Source organism: Microcaecilia unicolor, chromosome 12 (assembly GCF_901765095.1).
Source record: "Microcaecilia unicolor chromosome 12, aMicUni1.1, whole genome shotgun sequence".
Classification (NCBI taxonomy): Eukaryota; Metazoa; Chordata; class Amphibia; order Gymnophiona; family Siphonopidae; genus Microcaecilia; species Microcaecilia unicolor.
Genome location: NC_044042.1, coordinates 27,955,092 through 27,975,391, shown reverse-complemented (window position 1 = coordinate 27,975,391; position 20,300 = coordinate 27,955,092). Strand labels below are relative to the sequence as shown.

The 20,300-nt window shown below is 44.9% G+C and overlaps 1 protein-coding gene across 1 annotated transcript; it reads right to left on the bottom strand.

Annotated features, from left to right (window-relative positions):
- Positions 1 to 732: 732 nt before the first annotated feature.
- On the bottom strand, positions 733 to 19,886 carry LOC115481916 (40S ribosomal protein S10). Its single transcript, XM_030221383.1, has 6 exons — positions 19,782 to 19,886; positions 13,098 to 13,247; positions 8,538 to 8,709; positions 5,945 to 6,022; positions 4,235 to 4,290; positions 733 to 1,347 (listed from the first exon to the last, which is right to left on the bottom strand). Exons 2-6 carry the CDS (start codon positions 13,245 to 13,247, stop codon positions 1,306 to 1,308), a joined length of 498 nt encoding a protein of 165 aa, XP_030077243.1. The 5' UTR covers positions 19,782 to 19,886; the 3' UTR covers positions 733 to 1,305.
- Between the last annotated feature and the right edge of the window lie 414 nt (positions 19,887 to 20,300).

Sequence of the window (20,300 nt, the reverse complement as noted above, 5' to 3'; positions counted from 1 at the left end):
ACAATGGCTTTAAGAAATAGATTGGTCATATTGTTTATTTATAGATAGCTATTATCTTAGGGCCAGCATACTCGTGGAGCTGCTCCAACATTCTGAAATCATCAGATGCTTTTATTACTTAATTTCAACCAATAAAAACAGACGTCTAGGATCACAACATAGGTATGTTATGTCATCATCATTACAGAATACAAAATGAATGGAATATTTCCTTGGTCAGACTACTTAAAATATGGCAGAAATATGGGATATATGAATCCCTAACAAATGTTGCTTTCGACTACTTTGGATGTAAATTTAGTGCTCAACACCTTTGCTGAAAAATATCCCCTGGAACAGTACACCACAATGATATTTCCATATATAGAATTTGTTGGGACAGACTATTGGATTACATCAGAATACTGATAAAATAAGATTGGTATTTAAAGCGCATATAGAAAAAGGAACAAAGACTAATGGTTCATATACATATTTGAAGGATCAATGATTACAGCTTTGAACTACACGAAGGCAAATAATGCTGCCACAGAGCTCCGGAGGTTTCAATCATTCAGCTGTTATACGTATGTGATTCAATACACTACTTGGTGAATAGGACTGGCTTTTTCATTGCTACTGTGTCACTTCTGACACATAGGTCAACAGGATAGATTTCTGCTGACAACCAAAAGCAACATTGACCAACTACTCATCCTCGTTACCACCCCTATTAAAAAAAGAAAGCAAGTATGGGTTTTTCACTGAAGTTTTATTATACACAAAATAGGGCAGTTGCCTAATCAGTCCACACAAATATATAGAAATAAGATCAAATACACTGTAGGCAATACCTTTATAACAGACTAAGTCAATACACTTCTGACAAGCTGTTCCAAGTTCTGTTCCCTACAGCAGGTCAGTGCAGACTGAGATGGGAATGAAGTCAACTGAATAGGTGAACATCAGTTTGAACTCCAATGAAAGCAAGGTAGGGTTTGTTCTCCAAGTTATAAAGTTAAAAGGTATATTGGTTGGGGTGCTGTTATTTGTGAACAGCAAAAATTCAATGCTCATCTCTAGCAAACACTCTTAAAACTTTAAAATGTTTTACAATTGGGAAAACAAACCTCACCCATCCACACAGTAAGCAACCTGAAAGGTACAATATGGTAACTTCATCCCTAGCTTGTGTTGTACTCATCTATTTGATAGACAGCAGCACCCTCGAAAGCGTGTGTCAAATTATGAGTCCAAGATAAAAGGTATTAACTACATCACGTGTCAACCTTTATTTCTATGTATTATACGCAAGTCCAATCAGCTTTATTGAGGTGGTTGTCCACGTCCACGTCCAAAGCCCCCTCTCTGCAAAAGAAAAAAAAATTATATAACTATGAGATCCTGCACAATTCTATTTTTTCTAAACTGCAGTGTGTGTCCAGCACGGCTGTCTTTAGGGGCAGAAGCTAAATTACAGCAGCTGCCCCAAGCCCCATCCTTGGTATGAGAATTGCATCTGATACGCTTCCTGCTTCCTCTTGGCCTGCACCAGTTACTGATGTGCAGGCAAGCTAGGGGCTCCTAACAGCACACAGCAGCAGTAGAGAGGTCAACATGCAACTTGCCATTGCTCCTGCTTTAGGTAACTCTCTTCCCTTTGTGTCTTGGCAGGGGACCTGTTCCTACCAATTTGACCCAGACTCTGCTCTCCACTGTTTAAGGAGGCCAACCAGGGGCCTATACAGAAAGGAGTCAAAGGCTTAGTGCGCCAAGTGATGCAGAGAGAAACTGTGCGCGGGTGTTAGCTCACATAGGAAGACAATGCAGGTTGTATTAAAATGTATGTTAACAAGCTAATTAAGGTATTCTGTGCAATTCGGAGAGTACACCATCCACTTTATGCATGCACAATGTAAACATTTTTCCAGAGGGTCCGGGGGTGGTGTAGGTGGTTTTGCATAGAGGATTTCTTGTCTATCTTTCATATTAAAGTGCTGATTTTGTCTTGTTATGCAAGCTGAAGGAAGCCCCTGCAAGTTTGAGAGACAGATGGAAGGTAACAAACATGTTCTCTGTCCGAACAAAACCGAAAGGGAAAGTGCACATCAGTGCCTGTTCTGTGCCTAAATATGAGCTTTGCAAAAATTTCAAGTGCAAACAATTTGTGCAAGGCTCATATTAGGCACAGAAAAACAAGAGCCAATGTGTATCAACATTTTTTATTTTTAGTTTGGACACACGCACAAGTTACGCTTATCACAAAACCTCGTGCACGTGTTTGCCTACCCCCCTCCATTTGTTGTAGAAGAGGCTGATTGCATGTACATTTCATGCATGCCGCAATATAAGTCACACATCCAGACATCCTCACGCGGCTCTACTATGTGCCTTTCAGGATCGGTACCCCAGTGACATGTCTACAGAGACTATGGATCTTATTAGGGTGAGATGGGCGCAAGAGCCATAAATAAAGACTGAGCACTGCTCCTCATTCCAAGACATTTTATTTGCTTACTAGCAAAAAAGGCCCGTTTCTTTGAGAGATGAAACGGGCGCTAGCAAGGTTTGTGTGTCCAGCGACCGTCCTGTTCCCCGGCCCCCCCTGCAGGCACCCATGGCCAGGGACCCAGCTGTCCCCCAACCCCCCTGCAGGCAGGCACCTGTCCGCTGCTGTCGCTGGCGCTCCATCCCCTGGCCCCCCCCTGCAGCCACCCATGGCCAGGGACCCAGCTGTCCCCCAACCCCCCTGCAGGCAGGCACCTGTCCGCTGCTGTCGCTGGCACTGCATCCCCCGGCCCCCCCTGCAGCCACCCATGTCCAGGGATCCAGCTGTCCCCCAACCCCCCTGCAGGCAGGCACCTGTCCGCTGCTGTCGCTCCATCCCCCGGCCCCCCCTGCAGCCACCCATGGCCAGGGACCCAGCTGTCCCCCAACTCCCCTCCAGGGACCTGTCCACTGCTGTCGTTGGCGCTTCGCGATGCGGTGTGCATGTGAAATATGGCCGGCGAGGGGCAGGGGGAGATGGCGTTTCGTGGAGTGTATTTGCTTCGCCCTCGTCGTCATCACATTGCGACGTGAGGGCGGGGCACACACTCTTGGGCAAACCGGATATCTCGCCCGCTTCAAAGTTCCGGTTGGAGGCTTCATAGAACGTTGGAGGTGCCTTTTATATATAGAGATCATATTTTATCAAAGCCTACGGAATCCAAATTGAATAATAAACCATTGTACCCTCCTCCCCCCCCCTTTTTTTTTTCCCCTGTAGAGCATCTTTCCAGGGATGCAAGGATAAGACCTTTGGTTTCCCAGAGAATGCTCAGCAGGTGTACTACATACATCTGATTTCTAGCTTTCCTATCTGATAGGAAATTATCTTGCCTCAGTTACATAGAAGAGCTGTGCCTCTTAAAGCTATATTTCCATATTTACAATAGACACCATCTTGTATATCATAAGCCAAAAAAGCAGCAGTGTGCCAATGTGCACACCACCAGACACCGACACACGGCTCAATAAGATTGCAAGACTTCAGCAGACAGAAGCAGCTAATCAGTGAATCCACTAACAGCTATGATTAACGCTTGTAGACAGGAGATGGCAGTGGTACAGAAGCAAGAGGGGGCAGGGGCATGGATGAGAACATATATAATAGAAAAATGAAGGCAGATAAAGACCATATGGTCTAACCAGTCTGCCCATCTATGCTTTCTACAAGACTGTTTGCCAACACTGTGTAAGGGTAGGGGAAAGGCAGCACAAAGGCTAGGCAACAAAATCAGCAACACAATTTACAAAGGCCAGGGGAGAGGAGATCAGGGATACAACCCTCCATAGAAAATCTCTATTGACTGAATGCAGGTGGGAACAATTGAGGTGCCATGCCAGACAGCATAAACACATCATCTATGCTTTCTCCTGTGATCTAGTCACCTCACTGCCCTAATGGCCTGGTAAAGTGGTCATGCTTATAATCCTAGATGCCCCTAAATTCCAACCTTCTCTATGGTCACTCTTGAGAGTGTAACCAAGGGACACGACCCCAGCAGGGCTTTAGCTCCCACCAGAATTCTACTCAGCCAGCCTCCTCTGGAAGCACACTGCAAAATTTACCCCTACCAAAGTAAACATTTATCAAAAATTAGAACCCCCCCCCCCCACCCCCAAAATTCAGTCCCACTGTTAAAAAGGTTAAACTAGCAGCCAGCTTAATAGCCCCATTGTAAATGGCAACCTTTCTGTGGTTAACACTCACAAACTGGAATTCTGTTGCAGCTCCAGCACCAGCTTCAGCTTTCTTGTCAGCACCAACTGCAAAACAGATGACAAATCCATGTATTACAACAATGTTTATTAGCAAATTTGATATACCACCTTTTCTGACAGGCACATCAACACCAGCCCTGCAGACGGACAGTCCATGCTTTGGGTCCCAAGGCTTGGTTTCTGGCTTGACTACAAAAGAAAGGCAGAAGGCTGCTTCTCATCTTAATAGGATTACCACACACTTCCTTATTATAACACAAGGCAGATGGAGCCCGTAGCTAAGGACATCCACAAACTCTTTTATACTTTTTTTTTAAATAAAAATTAGTGAACTGAACTGCTACAAAAATAGATCAGATTCTGCTAATTTGTAGCATAACAAAGGAGAGTTCCTATTGGCTAGACAGCAAGGATAGGTCCTTGGATCCTAACAATGCAGAGCAGAAGAACACAGCAAAGCCAGGTAGCCCAGATTTTAAAGGGAAAGGGAAACTACAGCATAAATGGAGAATTTTTTTTCCCAAAGGGAAGAGAAATGGCTGTCTTAGGAACCACAGTTGCATCCGATCTTGTTTCTTATAAAAGAGGTTAAGGAAGAACAGTATTCCTATAACTCAATTACACTTGCACAAACTTAGGTACATGGAGACGGAGAAACCTGTAGAAGATAATATAGAGCCAAGACCAGAAGTGAAGCACAGGGAGATGATGGCACAAATCACAGTCACTGGCAGAGCTCAGATTTAAACTTAAAAGTGTGTCACAAGCTCTTCTGACTGAGCTCCTGATCTAAACACCAGAGACCAAGTGTCAGGGCCACTGAGAGACTGAGCTGGGCCAAGGCCGCCGCCCCCCCCCCAAATCGCTACTCAGGCCGCCGGTGTCACTGTCCCCAGTCTTCACCCGCCCACCCCCATCGACAGCCCCCCTGCATTCAAATCGGCAGCGCCTCACCTCCGTGTGAAAGTGCAGTAGCAGATCGCCTCCCTTCGGGAAACAGGAAGTTACATCAGACAAGGGCGGCACACAGGGAAGGAAGGCCTGGAGGCGAGGCGATGCCGATTTGAATGCAGGGGGCCCGGTGGTGGACGGAGAGGGGCTGTCGATAAAGCCTAGGGTGGGTGAGACCGGGGACTGCCACCCAGGGAATTTTGCCCCCTCCTCGGCAGCCCTGCCAAGTGTAGTCCCCTAGACAGGACAATTTCAGACTGCAGCTCAAGAATTTTAGTCTAGGCTAAGCTGTTGTAATGGCTTTAAAAACAAGAATGAAAACTTAACTGGAAATTTGTACCACAACAGTCTCAGTATAACTGGTATACAAGGAAGACTAAGCATTTGTGGCAGAGATCTACTAAAATTCAAGCACAAGAAGAACATGTGGCAAAATGAAGAGAGAACAGGAACCAGCTGACTCCACTATGAGTATCAGTAACTATGACGTCAGGATCAATATATACCAGAGTGAAAAACACAGTAGATGGGGGTGACCAGTTTGGCTCAGAAGCCATTACTTACCTTTACAGTATCCTGTGGAACACTGCAGCAAAAATATTCCCCAGAAAAACTGAATATGCAGAAAAATTGATTTTAAAAACACCGAAAGATGGAAAGTGAAAGTTGCTATCCTCCCATGCTAAAACTAGAAAAGGAAGGTGGAGGTGGCAAAGGGCTTCCATCAGCCATCCTGCCTCATACTTACGAGAAGCAGCACTGCGTCTGTAAGTGTCTCTGTCGGCCTCTCCACGAGTGAGACGGGCGGGCCGCTCGCCTTCCAAGCCTAAGAAAAATAAATAAAGTCTGTAAGATAGAGCCACCAAGGACCACATCCATCGCCTAACAAAATTATAAAATGCTGATCAATTATATTTTTCTTGATAATATTCCCATGGGAGTCTACACAATTAGCACGCACTAAAAACACTAGCACAACTTTGTAAACAGGGCCCTAAATGTGAGACAATTAAAATACAATGTGAACTGTTAGTAGGGTTTTAATCCTTTTCCAATTTGTATACTGGGTCAAGCAGTAGATATTGACATATTGAGCAGGGACTGTCTCTCTATGTCATGTGTTCAGCGCTGCGTGCGTCTGGTAGCGCTATACAATGTTAGTAATAATAATAATACCTAGTAAAAACTGCTCTTTATACTATAAGGTCATTAATCTCGAACTCAAAGCACTTCACATAGATACCACCCATAAATATGTTGACATCCCAATGAACACAGTAGAACCAGGAATATTCTGGAGACAGAACAGAAAATAACCTTTTCTCGTCATGTAGTTCTCTTTTCTAAAGAGAAAACTGGGAACATACCAGAAAGAAGAAACTTATAACAAAATGTACCCTGTATGTTTTTAAGTGCATTTCACAACAGGTGGTAGTACTTGTTGTCAAGTGTCCATCCACTCACCCAAACATACTGTTTCAAAACCACACGCAATTTTGAAACTTCAACTGCTGAACAAGAGTTTATGCAGTGGCAAAAGCTGGTGATATTGGCAAGAACAGAACTGCTGCAGTTGCCACTCCGATGTAATCCCAGGGTCTGGGCTCCAGTGGAAAGAGGAGGCTATAGGCCCAATGCACAGCAAAAGTGGCTTGACATCACCCCCTGCTTATGTTCCTTTGAGAATCCAGGTCTAGGCTTGACAACAATCATTTGTCCTTTTCACCCCTCCACCATTGCCAGCCCTCATTCTGATATGAGCCTTAAGCTCTTCCTTTTCCCATTCCTCATGACTTATGGAGTCTGCAGCCAAGGACCCTTTCAGCATCTCCTCCTCCTCCTTCCTGTACTATGCCGATTATAATCCACTCCACCCCTTCCCCTGCCATCTGCCCCACCTGAGCTGCCTCTTATTGCCACCTGCCCTGGCTCAGCATCAATAGATTTCACATATGCAAGGCCAGTTCCTGTAGCATGAGCTATCTACTGCTTGGAGGGTGATGGTAGTGGTAGCAGTAGTGGAAGCACCGGCAGCTGGGATCTGCTCTCCCTGCTGCATACTGACATTTAGGGGCAATTGCCTGGGAGAGGCCTGGTGTTGTCAAGGTTGAAGAGAATTAAGAAAGGGAAGGAAGAGAGAGAAGGGTAAACAATTTACATACTGCATCCAGTCTCACTCCCCATGAAAGTCACATACTCACTGAAATAACTCACTCAGCAACACACACTCCCACCTATTTAAATCATACACATAGATCATGCCTATACTCCAAGTAAGCAATCCCTATCCCCTCTCTTGCATTCTACCAATACCCATCGCTCACCCACATTCATTCTCTCTCTCTGCTGGATGATGGACACAACTATCCCACAGGTTCTAGAATAGTGGGAAGACATAATGGAATGTCTAATTTGCGTACTCAGATCTTACAGAAAAATATGCTATCATGTTTTCAGCGTGTACTTTCCAACTTCTTTTTCCACTGATATAAAAATTCATGACAGTTTGAGGTTCCTCCCACGTTGGAAGGGCATGAGCTCAGTCAACAAAAGACTGGAAATTTGATTAACATAGGGATGTGAGTGAGAAGCCCTGGCTAATCTATAATGGCCTTGGGTCATACAATAGTGAACTATGCATGTGCACCCAAATACATGCCACCCCAGTTACACATGCAACTCAAACACCCCAGTAAGCATAGACAAGTGACAAGTCTAAATGCACAGTACATCCTATGTCACCACATACCAACGACCTACAATCGTGCACATATGCAATGGGCTTCACCTGAACTATGCAAAAAAAATCATCTTTTCTACTCTTCAGTTCATCTTAAAAACAAAATTAATTTCTGTATGAAAACATTTGACACCACTTGATGTTTTTCTACATTTAGATTTGCATATTCACGTTCACTTGTGACTTTTGATCCAGCCATAAATTGTTATAATCTGTGGCTTATGACTAACGGCATCATGTAAATGCTGAATGTCTCTGGTCGCATTACAAAAGCCACAATTGCATGGCATGGGGTTTTGCTAGGGTTAAGTTTCCTCAAAGTATGGGCAGGGAGAAACACAAAGTGTCTAACTTCTCAGAAGAAAGTTACAAGAGATCAGTGAATGCATCATGTTGGCCTAGAAGTAGTCAAAATGCAGGGATAAAAAAATAAAAAAAAGTCAGCACTGGTAAAACACTCCTAGAAATGACAGCACTGAGGTGCAGCACTCTCACAGCACCACCCCCATCTCTGCTCAATTAGACAAAAATCCCCATTTCTGCTGAGAACTCAGGAGCTCTCTTACAAGCCCCCCCCCCCCACCCTCTCCTTAGCGCCTACCTTTGGGCCTAGGTCTGCCTGTCTCTGGACGGCTTCTACGTAGAGTAGCTGGTACAATCTCAGGGGGCAGATGCAGAAAGTCCCGCAGGTACTGGATGCCCTCATTGGTCAGGTACCAGTAAAAATGCCTCCAGGCAAACTGCTCCTTCACGTAGCCAAGAGACTTCAGAGACTGTATGGAGGAGAGAACCAAAAAATTCAGCACTTTTAATATTACAGAAGCACCACAGGTGTTAAACTGATCAATGTTTCCTCTACCACTCCAGACCCCTCCCTGTATTAGTGGAGCACACTAAGTATACTGATCCATAATATTGGATTCTCCTTAAGAAGCACACAAAAGGAGTCCTTTGGTTACATATTATGAGTTTTGTCAGGCAATTCCCTGGTCACTGAAAAATTGTATTGATGTTCCAAATAATGCTGACAGTTATTACTCCTAGCTTTTATATATTTGCCTTTGCATTTTTAATTTCATTTGGCTGGTTTAACGAGATGCTGAGCTGTGAGTAATGTTTTGTTGCATAAGAGCTGTCCTTTATTGTATCGGTTGATCAAGAGATTCTTATAGCAGTGGTCCTTTTTTTTTTTTTTTCTTTCTTTCTGTCTGCTTTAACTTTGGCAAAGCAGAATTCCCACCCTTGTCATCGCTTACTTTGGAGAATGTCTAAAAGTCTATGGAACAATCCATTGTTGTGGTGTAATATCAGTTTGGCTATATGATTGGCCAAGTAGAGTAGAATGCAGTTCAGTACAAATCAAACTCGGGTATACATATAAAGTATCACATACTATGTAAAATGAGTTTTATCTTGTTGGACAGATTGGATGGACCGTACAGGTCTTTATCTGCTGTCATTTACTATGTTACTGTGCTGAGTTCTGTGCACTGCTGGGGCTGTTTAAAAATGAAAAGCACAGCCTTATAGGGATAGTGCTGGGCAGACTTATATGGTCTGTGCCAGAGCCGGTGGCGGGGATAGTGCTGGCCAGACTTATACGGTCTGTGCCCTGAAGAGCACAGGTACAAATCAAAGTAGGGTATACACAAAAAGTAGCACATATGAGTTATCTTGTTGGGCAGACTGGATGGACCGTGCAGGTCTTTTTCTGCCGTCATCCACTATGTTATTACGTGATTTGAATTTGACGGTTTTCTTTAAAGAGATTAGGCTTCCTCAGCGTCTTTGCTTTGACAACGGATATCATGCTGTTTACATGTGCTAATTCTTCACTTGATTTTGTATGTTCATAGTTGATGGTTGTAATCAAGATGCTTTGTCATCAATAAAAATTGTTATACATTAAAAAGGGTTTCATTGATCAGTTAAAGGTGTGTGGGAACTGAAAGAGATTACATTTGATAGTATTTGCAGTATGTAGCAAGACTAAAAGGCAGACCTCGAAACTGATAACGATTGCCCAAACTGCAAAGCAACGAAAACACTGGTGCATGGGGCAAATCAGAATGTAGATAGGACTTAGTGCGGTCAAAAACTCTCCACCAAACCGCCATATGACCAAGTGAAGAGTCTCCATACTGGTGAACGTGAGAGCCCGATTGATAGCGTTGAGGTCCAGAACCAGCCGGAAAGGTCCCTCTTTCTTCGAGACAACGAAGTAAATGGAATAATGCCCTTGTCTGATCTCTGAAGAGGAAACTGGTCAAATAGCCTGCAACTCAATAAGCCTTTTCAGAGTATCCCTCACCATGCTCGCCTTGAGCTGAGACAGGGAGACTCCAAGAAGGCGTCTGAAGATGCTACGCAAACTCTTAAGGCGTACCTGTCTCAAATAACCTCTAGCACCCACTGATCGGAGGTAATCTTGGCCCACCTCCAACAGAAATGTGTTAAGCAAATTCCCACAGGACTCAGAGGCTGGACCCGACATCCTTCATTAGGCAGGATGGGCTGAGCCAGAGCCAATCTACCAGGCCTATACCAGCGAAAATCTTGTCTGCGATTATGGCCAGCAAACACGCCGTGACCGGATGTCCTAGGCCGGTCCTCCAGAAGTTGAGGCACCCTAGTATTTACCAGACCGCGGACTAACTTGTCCAACTCTTCTCCAAACAAAAAGGGAACCAGCTCAGCTTAGACTTAAGAAGCCGCATCCGCTGATGAACCTAGCAGCCAAAGTGAACGTCTTGCAACCACACCAAAGGCCATAGATTTAAAAGAGTCTCTCAGCAAATTGTATAAAGTATCCACCAAAAAGGCTGAACCCATCTCAATCTTAGCCAGATCATCGAAAGTTCTATTCAAGACCCTCTCAGACCAGCGGAAACAAGCCCTGGCTATCAAGAAACTGCAGAGAGCTGCCTGGACTGCCAAAGCAGAGACATCAAAATTACTCTAATAGGGCCTCTATACGACAGTCCTAAACATCTTTGAGTACCATGTCCCCATCCATGGGACAATATTTCTCTTAAACAGCTGAGCCTACCCAATCCACTACAGGAGGCTTAAGAAGGGATTTGTCTAAATCAGGGACTGGATAGAGATGAACCATAGACCTAGCAAGTCTAAAGGTATCTGGCACATCCCACTGTACCTGAATGATATCTCTGATATCCTGGTGCACAGGGAAGGTCCTATCTGGTCTTATGCCCTTCACCAGGAGATCTACCTTATAGCCCTCCACAGCTGTGGGCTCCTCTTCTTCAAACTGCAATGTTGTAGTTAACAAAGACATAAGCTCTTGCAAATCCTCTTTGTGAAAGACTCCAACCACTGACAGATCCTCACCCAGCAGGACAGTCTCTGCACCTGGGTCCTCAGAAACATGTCCTTCATCTAAAAATCGGCCTTCTCCAGCAGGGGCATCTCCTGGTCTGGCTCAGAACCCAGATCTTCCTCCGGATCTCAGGATACCCTAGGCCGCTTTGCTGAGACCACCTGCCTCTCCAAGCACCCTCCTAAAGGGGCTGAAGGTGGACCTGATTTGTGCAATATGAAGGCTTTGTACATCTGCAGAAACTCCCCTCCGGTCCTGCTGGTAGTCCAGGCAGAGCCAATCCAGACTGCTGTCAAGTGGAGCTACAGGGAAGCCAGTTGGTCTGCTGCCACAGACCAAGGACAAAATTGAATTTCCCACCAAAACGGGAGCCCGCTCCTTATCTTTCCCGACCGCCGATTGCCAACAAGGAAGCGGAGAGGGACCTGCCTCCGGCGACACTCCAATGGCAGGGTTGGAGCCAACTCCTGGAGCCATGAAAAAAAACAAAGCCACCGCTTGCAAAGGTGAAGACAGAGCTGCCCTGCTTGTTCGTGCCTCAATCCATATATATTTTTTTTGTGGCTGCTTCTCCTGTTCCTCAAACTCTTCTTCCCTCGAAGAGGAGGAGGAGGAGGCAGCACGCTACAATGCAACGACACAATGGGAGGACTTGGGGGCAGGGACCGAGATACTCAAGTGTGACACTTCCGAGGCTGCGGGCCTCAGCCTCCAGAACAAGGCAAGAGACACTGGTGCACAGAAAGAAACAACTAATAGTACCCCTTAGCCTGCAAAAGACATTCTGCGCTCAAAATAACCTTTTTGTTTAAGCTATAAAGAAAGAGATCAGAAAGAAAAGAGACTAAAGGGCTCACCAACTTCCACCTGCTGGAGACTGAGAATACTAAATCTGTTTCTAGTTAGCCAGGGCTCTTATTGGCCCTCTCTAGTCAAAGTTCTCAGTCTCCACCTGCTGGAAGGCGTGCACAACTCACGGAGGAGTGGCCTAGTGGTTAGGGTGGTGGACTTTGGTCCTGGGGAACTGAGGTCGATTCCCAGCACAGGCAGCTCCTTGTGACTCTGGGCAAGTCACTTAACCCTCCATTGCCCCATGTAAGCCGCATTGAGCCTGCCATGAGTGGGAAAGCGTGGGGTACAAATGTAACAAAAATAAAAAAATCAGTCACATTCTGGGCCGGTCTGGAGGGATGCTAAGGAATACTATTCTGTTCAATATATTGCATTATTTTCATTTTTTGGTATACAATTCCCTGCAGTGCATACAGCGTATATAATACCATCAGTAACAGAAATACTGGGGAAGGTAGTTGGTACAGAGTGAAGGGGTTCTTCTTTGTTGTGTTCAAATGAACCCCCACTGTACCCTCCCCCCTTTTTTTTTAAAGAGTGGTGCTCATAAAGGGGGAGAAGTGTTCCCCTTTAAGCTGCACTTAACATCCAATATGTGAGTAAAATTCACAACAGCTTTAACTAAAGGCATGCAGAATATGGCTCATGAATTATTTCCAACTTCAGTTGTTTATGTATGCGAGTGTGAATGTATCTGTAAGAAGTGCTGACAAGGTAATGTAATGGAAAATTTTTGCTCATGTCAACTCAGTCCTCTGTGCACAAAGAAAAAGTGTTGCTCACACCAACTCAGTCCTTAGAAGGAACACTGCCCACTATACACCACACACTGCCCTATCCACTCAATGTGCCATGGCTATATCTCCTAATATCTTCCCTTCTACAGCCCCTTAATTTCTATTCTAGTTTTTCTCAGTCTATCTATATGCACTACCCCCCCCCCCCCCCCACCTGTTTGTTCTCATATACCTGCATGGCCTTCATGACATGGAGGTTGGGGACATTCTTTTCTGCCAGCTCAGGATGCTTGGGCATGTGGACATCTTTCTTGGCTACCATCACTCCCTCCTTAAAAAGGAGTTCATAGATGGCAATTCTGTTCTTCTTGGGCATCAACATCTATAAAAAAAAAAGAGTGAAAAAGAGAATAAGTTAAAGAAGCAGAGAAAAGGCTTCAAAAAGCAAAAACTGGATTTAAAATGGCAACTTTTAGTCAGCAAGACCCCAGCACATTTCATACACAGTGCTTCAAAACACATAGAGCCACTTTGGGGGTTAATCCACAACATATATTCTGAGAAAATGGCCAAAATATTCAACTCTTATTACAGTAGGGCTCATAAACTGAGGAACAATATGGTAAACCAACATATCCAAACTCACTGGCAAAGACGTTATTGGATCTTATCAGTTTCCAAACTCTGCTTGCTTAACATACAGTATTTTCAATCAACTTTGTAGTGTTTATGGTGTATTAGACTTGATATACTGCTTTACTCAGGGAAGCAAAACAATTACAACATATGGCGAAAGCATGGTTCATGGAATTCTTTTCAACCCCTCTACATATGCATCTATATTTGCACTTGTGTTTTGCAAAACATATATGATGTGCGTGGGTTTACGTGGGTGTTGGTATATGCTTGCATGCGTATCTATGTGCATGGGTTTAAGTCTGAATGGGGGAGATAAGAAAGGAAGCCAGTTTGAAAGAGGCAATTCCCTACAGTTAATCAGTGTAGATATGCTGCAGCAGTTGGAACTGCATCTCCTATAGTTGGAAGCAGGCTCACACCTGAGAGAACGAGAGAACTAAAGACAGAGAGGCCAATACTCAGACCGGCTAACTCCTGCGGTTGGCGCTAAAACCGGATATTCAATGCCAGGCCGTTTCCGGTGACCGGCACTGAATATCCAGTTTTATTTTTGGCCAGTTTAAAGATAACGGCTAAGTCGATATTCAGACTTAGCCTGTCATCTTTAAACCAGCCAAAAGATATACCAGGTTTTAACACGGCCAGAAACCGGCTTTTAAAATCGACAGCCAGTTATATTGGCCGCTATGTCCGACAATATGCTAGTCGCTAACCTGGGATATTTACTGGGGGATAGCCAGTTATCCCCTGCTGAATATTGTCGGATAACCGGTTAAGCGTTATTTAACCAGTCAGCAGCCGTTCTGGTCTGTTACATAGCGTTGAATAATGGGAGCAAAGGTTTTAAACTCATGTCCACATGCATTAAGCCTCCTTCTACCTTATGAAGATCAATCAAAATAAAAAAACAGTTGGCAATCTTAAGGAGTCCTGAGTGCATCCCACAGCCCTACCCCCCTTACACATTTGCACCTAGAGTATCTGCACAGTTTGCCAATGCTTTAATTTGGCCAGTATGAATTTTTCCCTCCTTTCATACTTTAACTAGTATAAAAGGCCCGTTTTGGAAAGAAATGAAACGGGCGCTAGGGAGGTTTTCCTCTCATATTATAAAAGGATTTTATAATTTCTAATTTTAGGACCAGTCAGCAGTGCTGCTCTCCTAGATTACTTGCACTAGGGAGACTACCGCCCATCATATTTTGTCATCAGTCCATTTGTAAGTTCAACTTTTCCCCAACTCCTAATGCCACCAAAATGCATACTAAACTTTTCTTAATGTATATCTTAAACTCTTAGAATTATAACAAGCAGAAACATCTTACTTGTCTTGCTGTAGTTATTGTTGTTATCGAGAACATATTGCCAACATAGCTATGTTTCATATATCTGCCTCAGGACAACTGATCTCTTTCAAATAGTCTTCGTCCATTAAGTAACATTACCATGTCAACACAATATGCAATAAAACATTTTAATAGACAGCAGCATAGGGTGTAAGAAAGATGAAACATATAGACAGATAAGATAGAATTAACAGGAGTAAGAAAATAAGGGGACTAATTTAAAGAAAGTTGCACATGAGGTCAGCGAGTTGCTTGAATATTATCTCAGCTAGGGTAGAAGTGGATACACAAGTTCTGCTACAGTATGTGCAGCCCAAGGAGGATTAATGAGACAGCATAAGCCTATCTGGCTCATAATCTGGGCTGAAGCCAATGGCTGGAGCTTGCCGCCATATTGGTTAGTCCAAAACAATAAACTTGTGAGGTTTACAGATGGCTTTTCTTTACCAAACAGGGACAGTTAGCCACAAAGATGTCAGCCAAATCAGCCACCTTCTCTGGAGTACGGAACTGGTGATCTTGAACATGTTCCCTCATCTAACGCTTAAGAAACTGCTCCAGGACCATAAGGTTTTGGCAGTCCTCCAGGGTCTGAACCTCGGCGCCACGGAGCCACTGCTGAATCACAAACTCCCTGTGAGTATTATACGCCCCCTTTTGCAAAGTGTGGAACTTTAGTCTGTAGGTCTCAGGGGTAAAAGCATAATGGTTCAACAAAGCTTTGTGCACCTCCTCAAACTGGGAGCACATCTCCATGGGCAGTCCTTGGAATGACTAATGTTTTAACAGTGAGCTTTCCTCTCAAAAAGCGCACCCAGTCTTTCTGAGAAATCTCATTGAAGCAGCAAATTTTCTCAAAGGCAGTTAGATATCCATCTATGTCACCTCGGGTATCATCAAACTGCACAAACAGGTTGGGCCCAATCGGGGCTGTGGATCCTGCCTCTGGCCTTGGTGCAGGGGTTGGGCTGGAGCTTTGCATACCGGCCATTTCCATCTCCAACTTCAGTTTCAGCAGCTGGAACTCCTGCTCCTCACGCTGCTGTCGTTCTTCCCGTTCCTCTCGCCGCTGTCGCTCTACCAAGTAGATCTGTTAGATCTCAGCGGGTGTAGCGTCTGGCCCTACCAACTCACGGGCCTCTGTCCACTAGGAGTCTGGTCTCCCCCCCAGGAGAACTCTGCACAGGCAGGTCCTCAGCTCCTCCTCGCTGAGGTCATGCGGTCACTCTTGTGTTAGGTCAGGCAAATTCGGTGTCTGACGGCTGCTACCAGTCGCCATTAGCAGGCTACTTATCTCCTAACAATACAAAAAAAAAAAAAACTGAACAGGAAAGAGAACCTGTTACTGCTGCACTCGTTCACTGTGCTCTGTGTCTGGAGGTTACAGGTCCAAAAAAAAAAAAAAAACTCAACCACTCGGTGGATGGTGACCCTCACACCACACACTGAGCCTGACAATCCCATCACGCTGCCATCAAATAAGGACAAAAATCTGTCACAAAACGCACAGCACCCCACCTGGGGTTACCCTGCAGCACTGCCCGGCCTCGCCTGCACTTGAGCTCATGCTCTATACTAGCACCCCCCTCGAACCGACTGGGTCCGCCTTGCCTCTGGGTTAATCTTCCGCTCTCAGATTATTCCACGGTGATTTTTTAGGACACTAGGACCACACTCCAGGGTCCCACAAACCCAAAACCAGGATTCTTAGTCAGTCCAGGACTGCAGAGTCACACTAAAAATGGTTCATCACAGAACTTGAACAGTGAACAGAAAAGGTGAACTCAGCAAGCAATAACAGGTTACTGAATGGATCAAGTTCCCTCCTCCCACCAACTGGGGTGCCTCTGGGCTAGTCTCCCATTCTCAGGTTATTCCCCGGTTATTTCTAGGACACTGGGACCACACTCTAGGGTTCCATAGCTCCCAGAAAGCACCCAAAAGCACAAACCAGGATTCTTAAGTCAGTCCAGGACAGCAGAGTCAATAAAGGGAAAGGGGGAAATGGGACTTGATATACCGCCTTTCTGAGGTTTTTGCAACTACATTCAAAGCGGTTAACATATATTCAGGTACTTATTTTGTACCAGGAGCAATGGAGGGTTAAGTGACTTGCCCAGAGTCACAAGGAGCTGCTAAAAATGGTTTATCATCACAGAACTTGAACAGGCAAAGGTGATCTCAGCAAGCAATAACAGTTTTATAATTATTCCATATTCAGTAACCCATCTAAACATCTGTTTACTATCTGGGTAGTTCAGGAACTGTAGTTGCTCATTGGTTATAAAATATAACTGTTCACAGGGCCTCAGTAAAGAGATCTCTCTCTGCTCCCTGGTTAAGACTGGGGAAAATCTAGTACCTTCAGGCTAGATTTTAAATTCAATGCCAATCAAAGCCTGGGGCATCAATTTTGAAAGTAGCTGCACAATGGTACTGCAGATTGCCTTTCCATAAGCTGAAATTTGAACAGAGAAAGTCTTTCTGCAACAGCTTTAAAACTCAAAACAAGCTTAATCTGCTGACCAATTAGGAGAAATACACTTCATGCAATAACATTTTCAGGCTCAGAAACCCCCAGTTTAATCACACCAGTGAGTTGAGCTTAAAGCCAAAGATGAGAGAAAGAATTTCAGAATAGGATAAACTACAAAATGGTTCACAGCACAGAAGAAACCTGGTAATGCAAATTCTATAGCACACAACAGGAAAGAGTTACATCAGTAAATAACATCCTACTACTACTATTGGAGGTGAGGAGTGGCCTAGTGGTTAGGGTGGTGGACTTTGGTCCTGAGGAACTGAGTTCGATTCCCACTGCAGGCACAGGCAGCTCCTTGTGACTCTGGGCAAGTCACTTAACCCTCCATTGTCCCAGGTACAAATAAGTACCTGTATACAATATGTAAGCTGCATTGAGCCTGCCATGAGTGGGAAAGCGTGGGGTACAAATGTAACAACAACATTTCTATAGCGCTACAAGGCATACGCAATGCTGTACACCATACACAAAAAAGTACAACGTGCTGTGACGTCAGACTCCGAACTGGATTCAACAGCAGCACAGCCACGGAGGACGAAGAAGAGAAGAACTTTAAAGACCTCGGGTCGGCTGGCGGGGGTTGGGATCCCCCGCCAGCTGAAGAAATATTTTTAAAGGCAGCGGCAGGTGGAAGCGGACCTCGGCTGGCAGGGGTTGGGGTCCTCCGTCAGCAAAGGTAAGCAACGGCAGCGGGGGAGGGTTGGCGGCGGGAGGGGGTGGTGGGGGGCCAGAGGGAGGGGGCACATTTTAGCCCCCCCCCCGGACTCCCCCCGCCATTGCCAGACCCCCCCCCCACCCCCTCCCGCAGGCAACCCTCCCAATTCCTATCAGTGTGCACTAAAGCAAACCCACTGGATATACTAGCTCCCTAAACGACAGAGGCACATTTTTAAAGCACATAGACTTACAAATTTACATAGATTAATACATAACTTTATAAGCCTATGTGCTTTGAAAATGAGCACCATAAGCTATTAGCACCTTAGTACCTCAATAAACCGGTTGCTCTATACCAGCCTCTCCCCACTGATCCTCTACACCAGTGAAGTTCACTCTATCCTTGAGGAACACAAAGCAGTCAAGTTTTCAGGATCTGTAACCAAACGTTTGCATGCAAATGTGTATATTCATTAAGGTTATCCTAAAAACTTAACTACATTTTAAATACCCCCCCCCCCCCCCATTTGTATATCCATTTCTAGTCATAGTGAGCAAAACTATGTCTCCATTTAACAGAAAATTTTTAATTCTCCTGCATTGGTCAAGGGCCAACCAGTTTTGCATCTCCAGTGGGAGTTAAGGTGGCAAACCCTTAACCTCCTACGATGCAAAGGTTTTCAAATCTAAGTCAAAACAAGTAGCAACCATCCTTAGTTCAAACATAAACTTTGATTGTAGCCAAAAAGATCAAGAAATAAGTACTACTGGTCCATCAGTTGAGAGATAAAAATTACTACATCCATCAAAAGCCAACTGGAGTTCAGAACACCTCAGCCATGTTTTACTATGTTTGATCTGTGTACAATAAATGATGACTATGAAGGTGGGGTTAAAACAAAGGACTAAAGGAATGACGCCAGAAGATGCGGGAGCACCTCAAATATGTTCCAAAATCAGCCAGCACAGAGAAAGAAGGACGTACAGGAACATCGCTGAGAGCTCCTTTCCCTAGTCCCAGTGCTTCAGCGAAAGTCTGTGAGCAAAACATCTTATCTGCTGCTGTTAATTCCTACTCTGCCACTTTACCTGTGAAGTTAGAAGTGTATGATGCCAGCGGCTCCTGGAAAACTACAGCCCCCGTTCCAAGTACAGAGAAGGGAGCTGCGGCAGGTAAGATGTGCATCTCACTCAATCCTGCCAAATCAAGACAACTTCAAGGGAGGGAAATTGTAGGAATATAGCGAGGCAGATGCAGACGAATGTAATTATGCCAGAAAGGAAAAGTGATAGCACACTGGAACACAAAATAAACCTTTGGAAGTACGGGAGGAATGGATATCTCTGCAATTACAGCTCCAAGCCCTGCTTTGTAGCTAGCTCCCTTTTACAAAGTTTCACAAACACCACGGCCCCTGCCCCAGGAACTTGGTAGTTTTTCTGTTGAAGTAGTAAGGTGGTGGACAACACAAACTTAAGACCAGCGACTCAGATCCTTGGGAGCTCAACTCCACGGAGCAGAGCGGCCTGGCACACACACAGTCCCGGCCCGATGGTTACTGGAGCGCAGGGCTGAGGCCTACTCTGTTCGGTTCCTGTCTACTCCCGCTCGGATATAGCACCATGCGATGCTGAGTGAGTGTACGTCCGTATCAGGCCACCATCCACCTACATTCCTGAACTCGGGATGGTAAAGATAACGGATGGATGCTAAAACGAGAAGCCTACTCACCTTGATGCTAGTTGCAACCACAGCTAAACCGGAGCTGGAAAGGAAAGAGCATGCGCGGTGCACTGCCTCTTCCTCATTCGCTCAGGACCCAGCCAGCCCACTAGCTGCCCTCTCGGTATGCCTGATTCCACAGTGTGTGATACCTGTAATAATTAGGAAGGGGTGAAACTGTTACCTGCGTGCACTGCAGTTTTGTTTTGAAACACTGAAAAATGCGAATAGAAGAAGCTGAGTTTTTAAGAACTGCATCGAATAATGTAGAAGCCCCTAGACCCTAGAGTTCTGCTCATAGGCATCACTCACAGCAAACTCTAGTGCACTGATTGTCAAACAGTGTTCCAGACACATTAGCCCAGATCCAGTGATGCCCGCACGAAGAGGTCAATGAGGCACGGACAAAGGTCTTGAAATCTGAGGCAATTTATTGAAACATTCCAAACAGAGTCAAGGCAGTTATGGGGCCTGGGTTGGATTTAATGGATTCCAATGGACATTCCTGAAATGGGTAATCCGCTTTTT

Coding starts and splice junctions, on each gene's coding strand:
- LOC115481916 (XM_030221383.1), bottom strand. CDS start 13,247: ATGTTGATGCCCAAGAAGAACAGAATTGCCATCTATGAACTCCTTTTT. Junction 6,023..8,537: donor AGGCAGACCTAGGCCCAAAG/GTAGGCGCTAAG, acceptor TATTTTTCTTAG/GCTTGGAAGGCGAGCGGCCC. Junction 4,291..5,944: donor CAGACGCAGTGCTGCTTCTC/GTAAGTATGAGG, acceptor TCTGTTTTGCAG/TTGGTGCTGACAAGAAAGCT.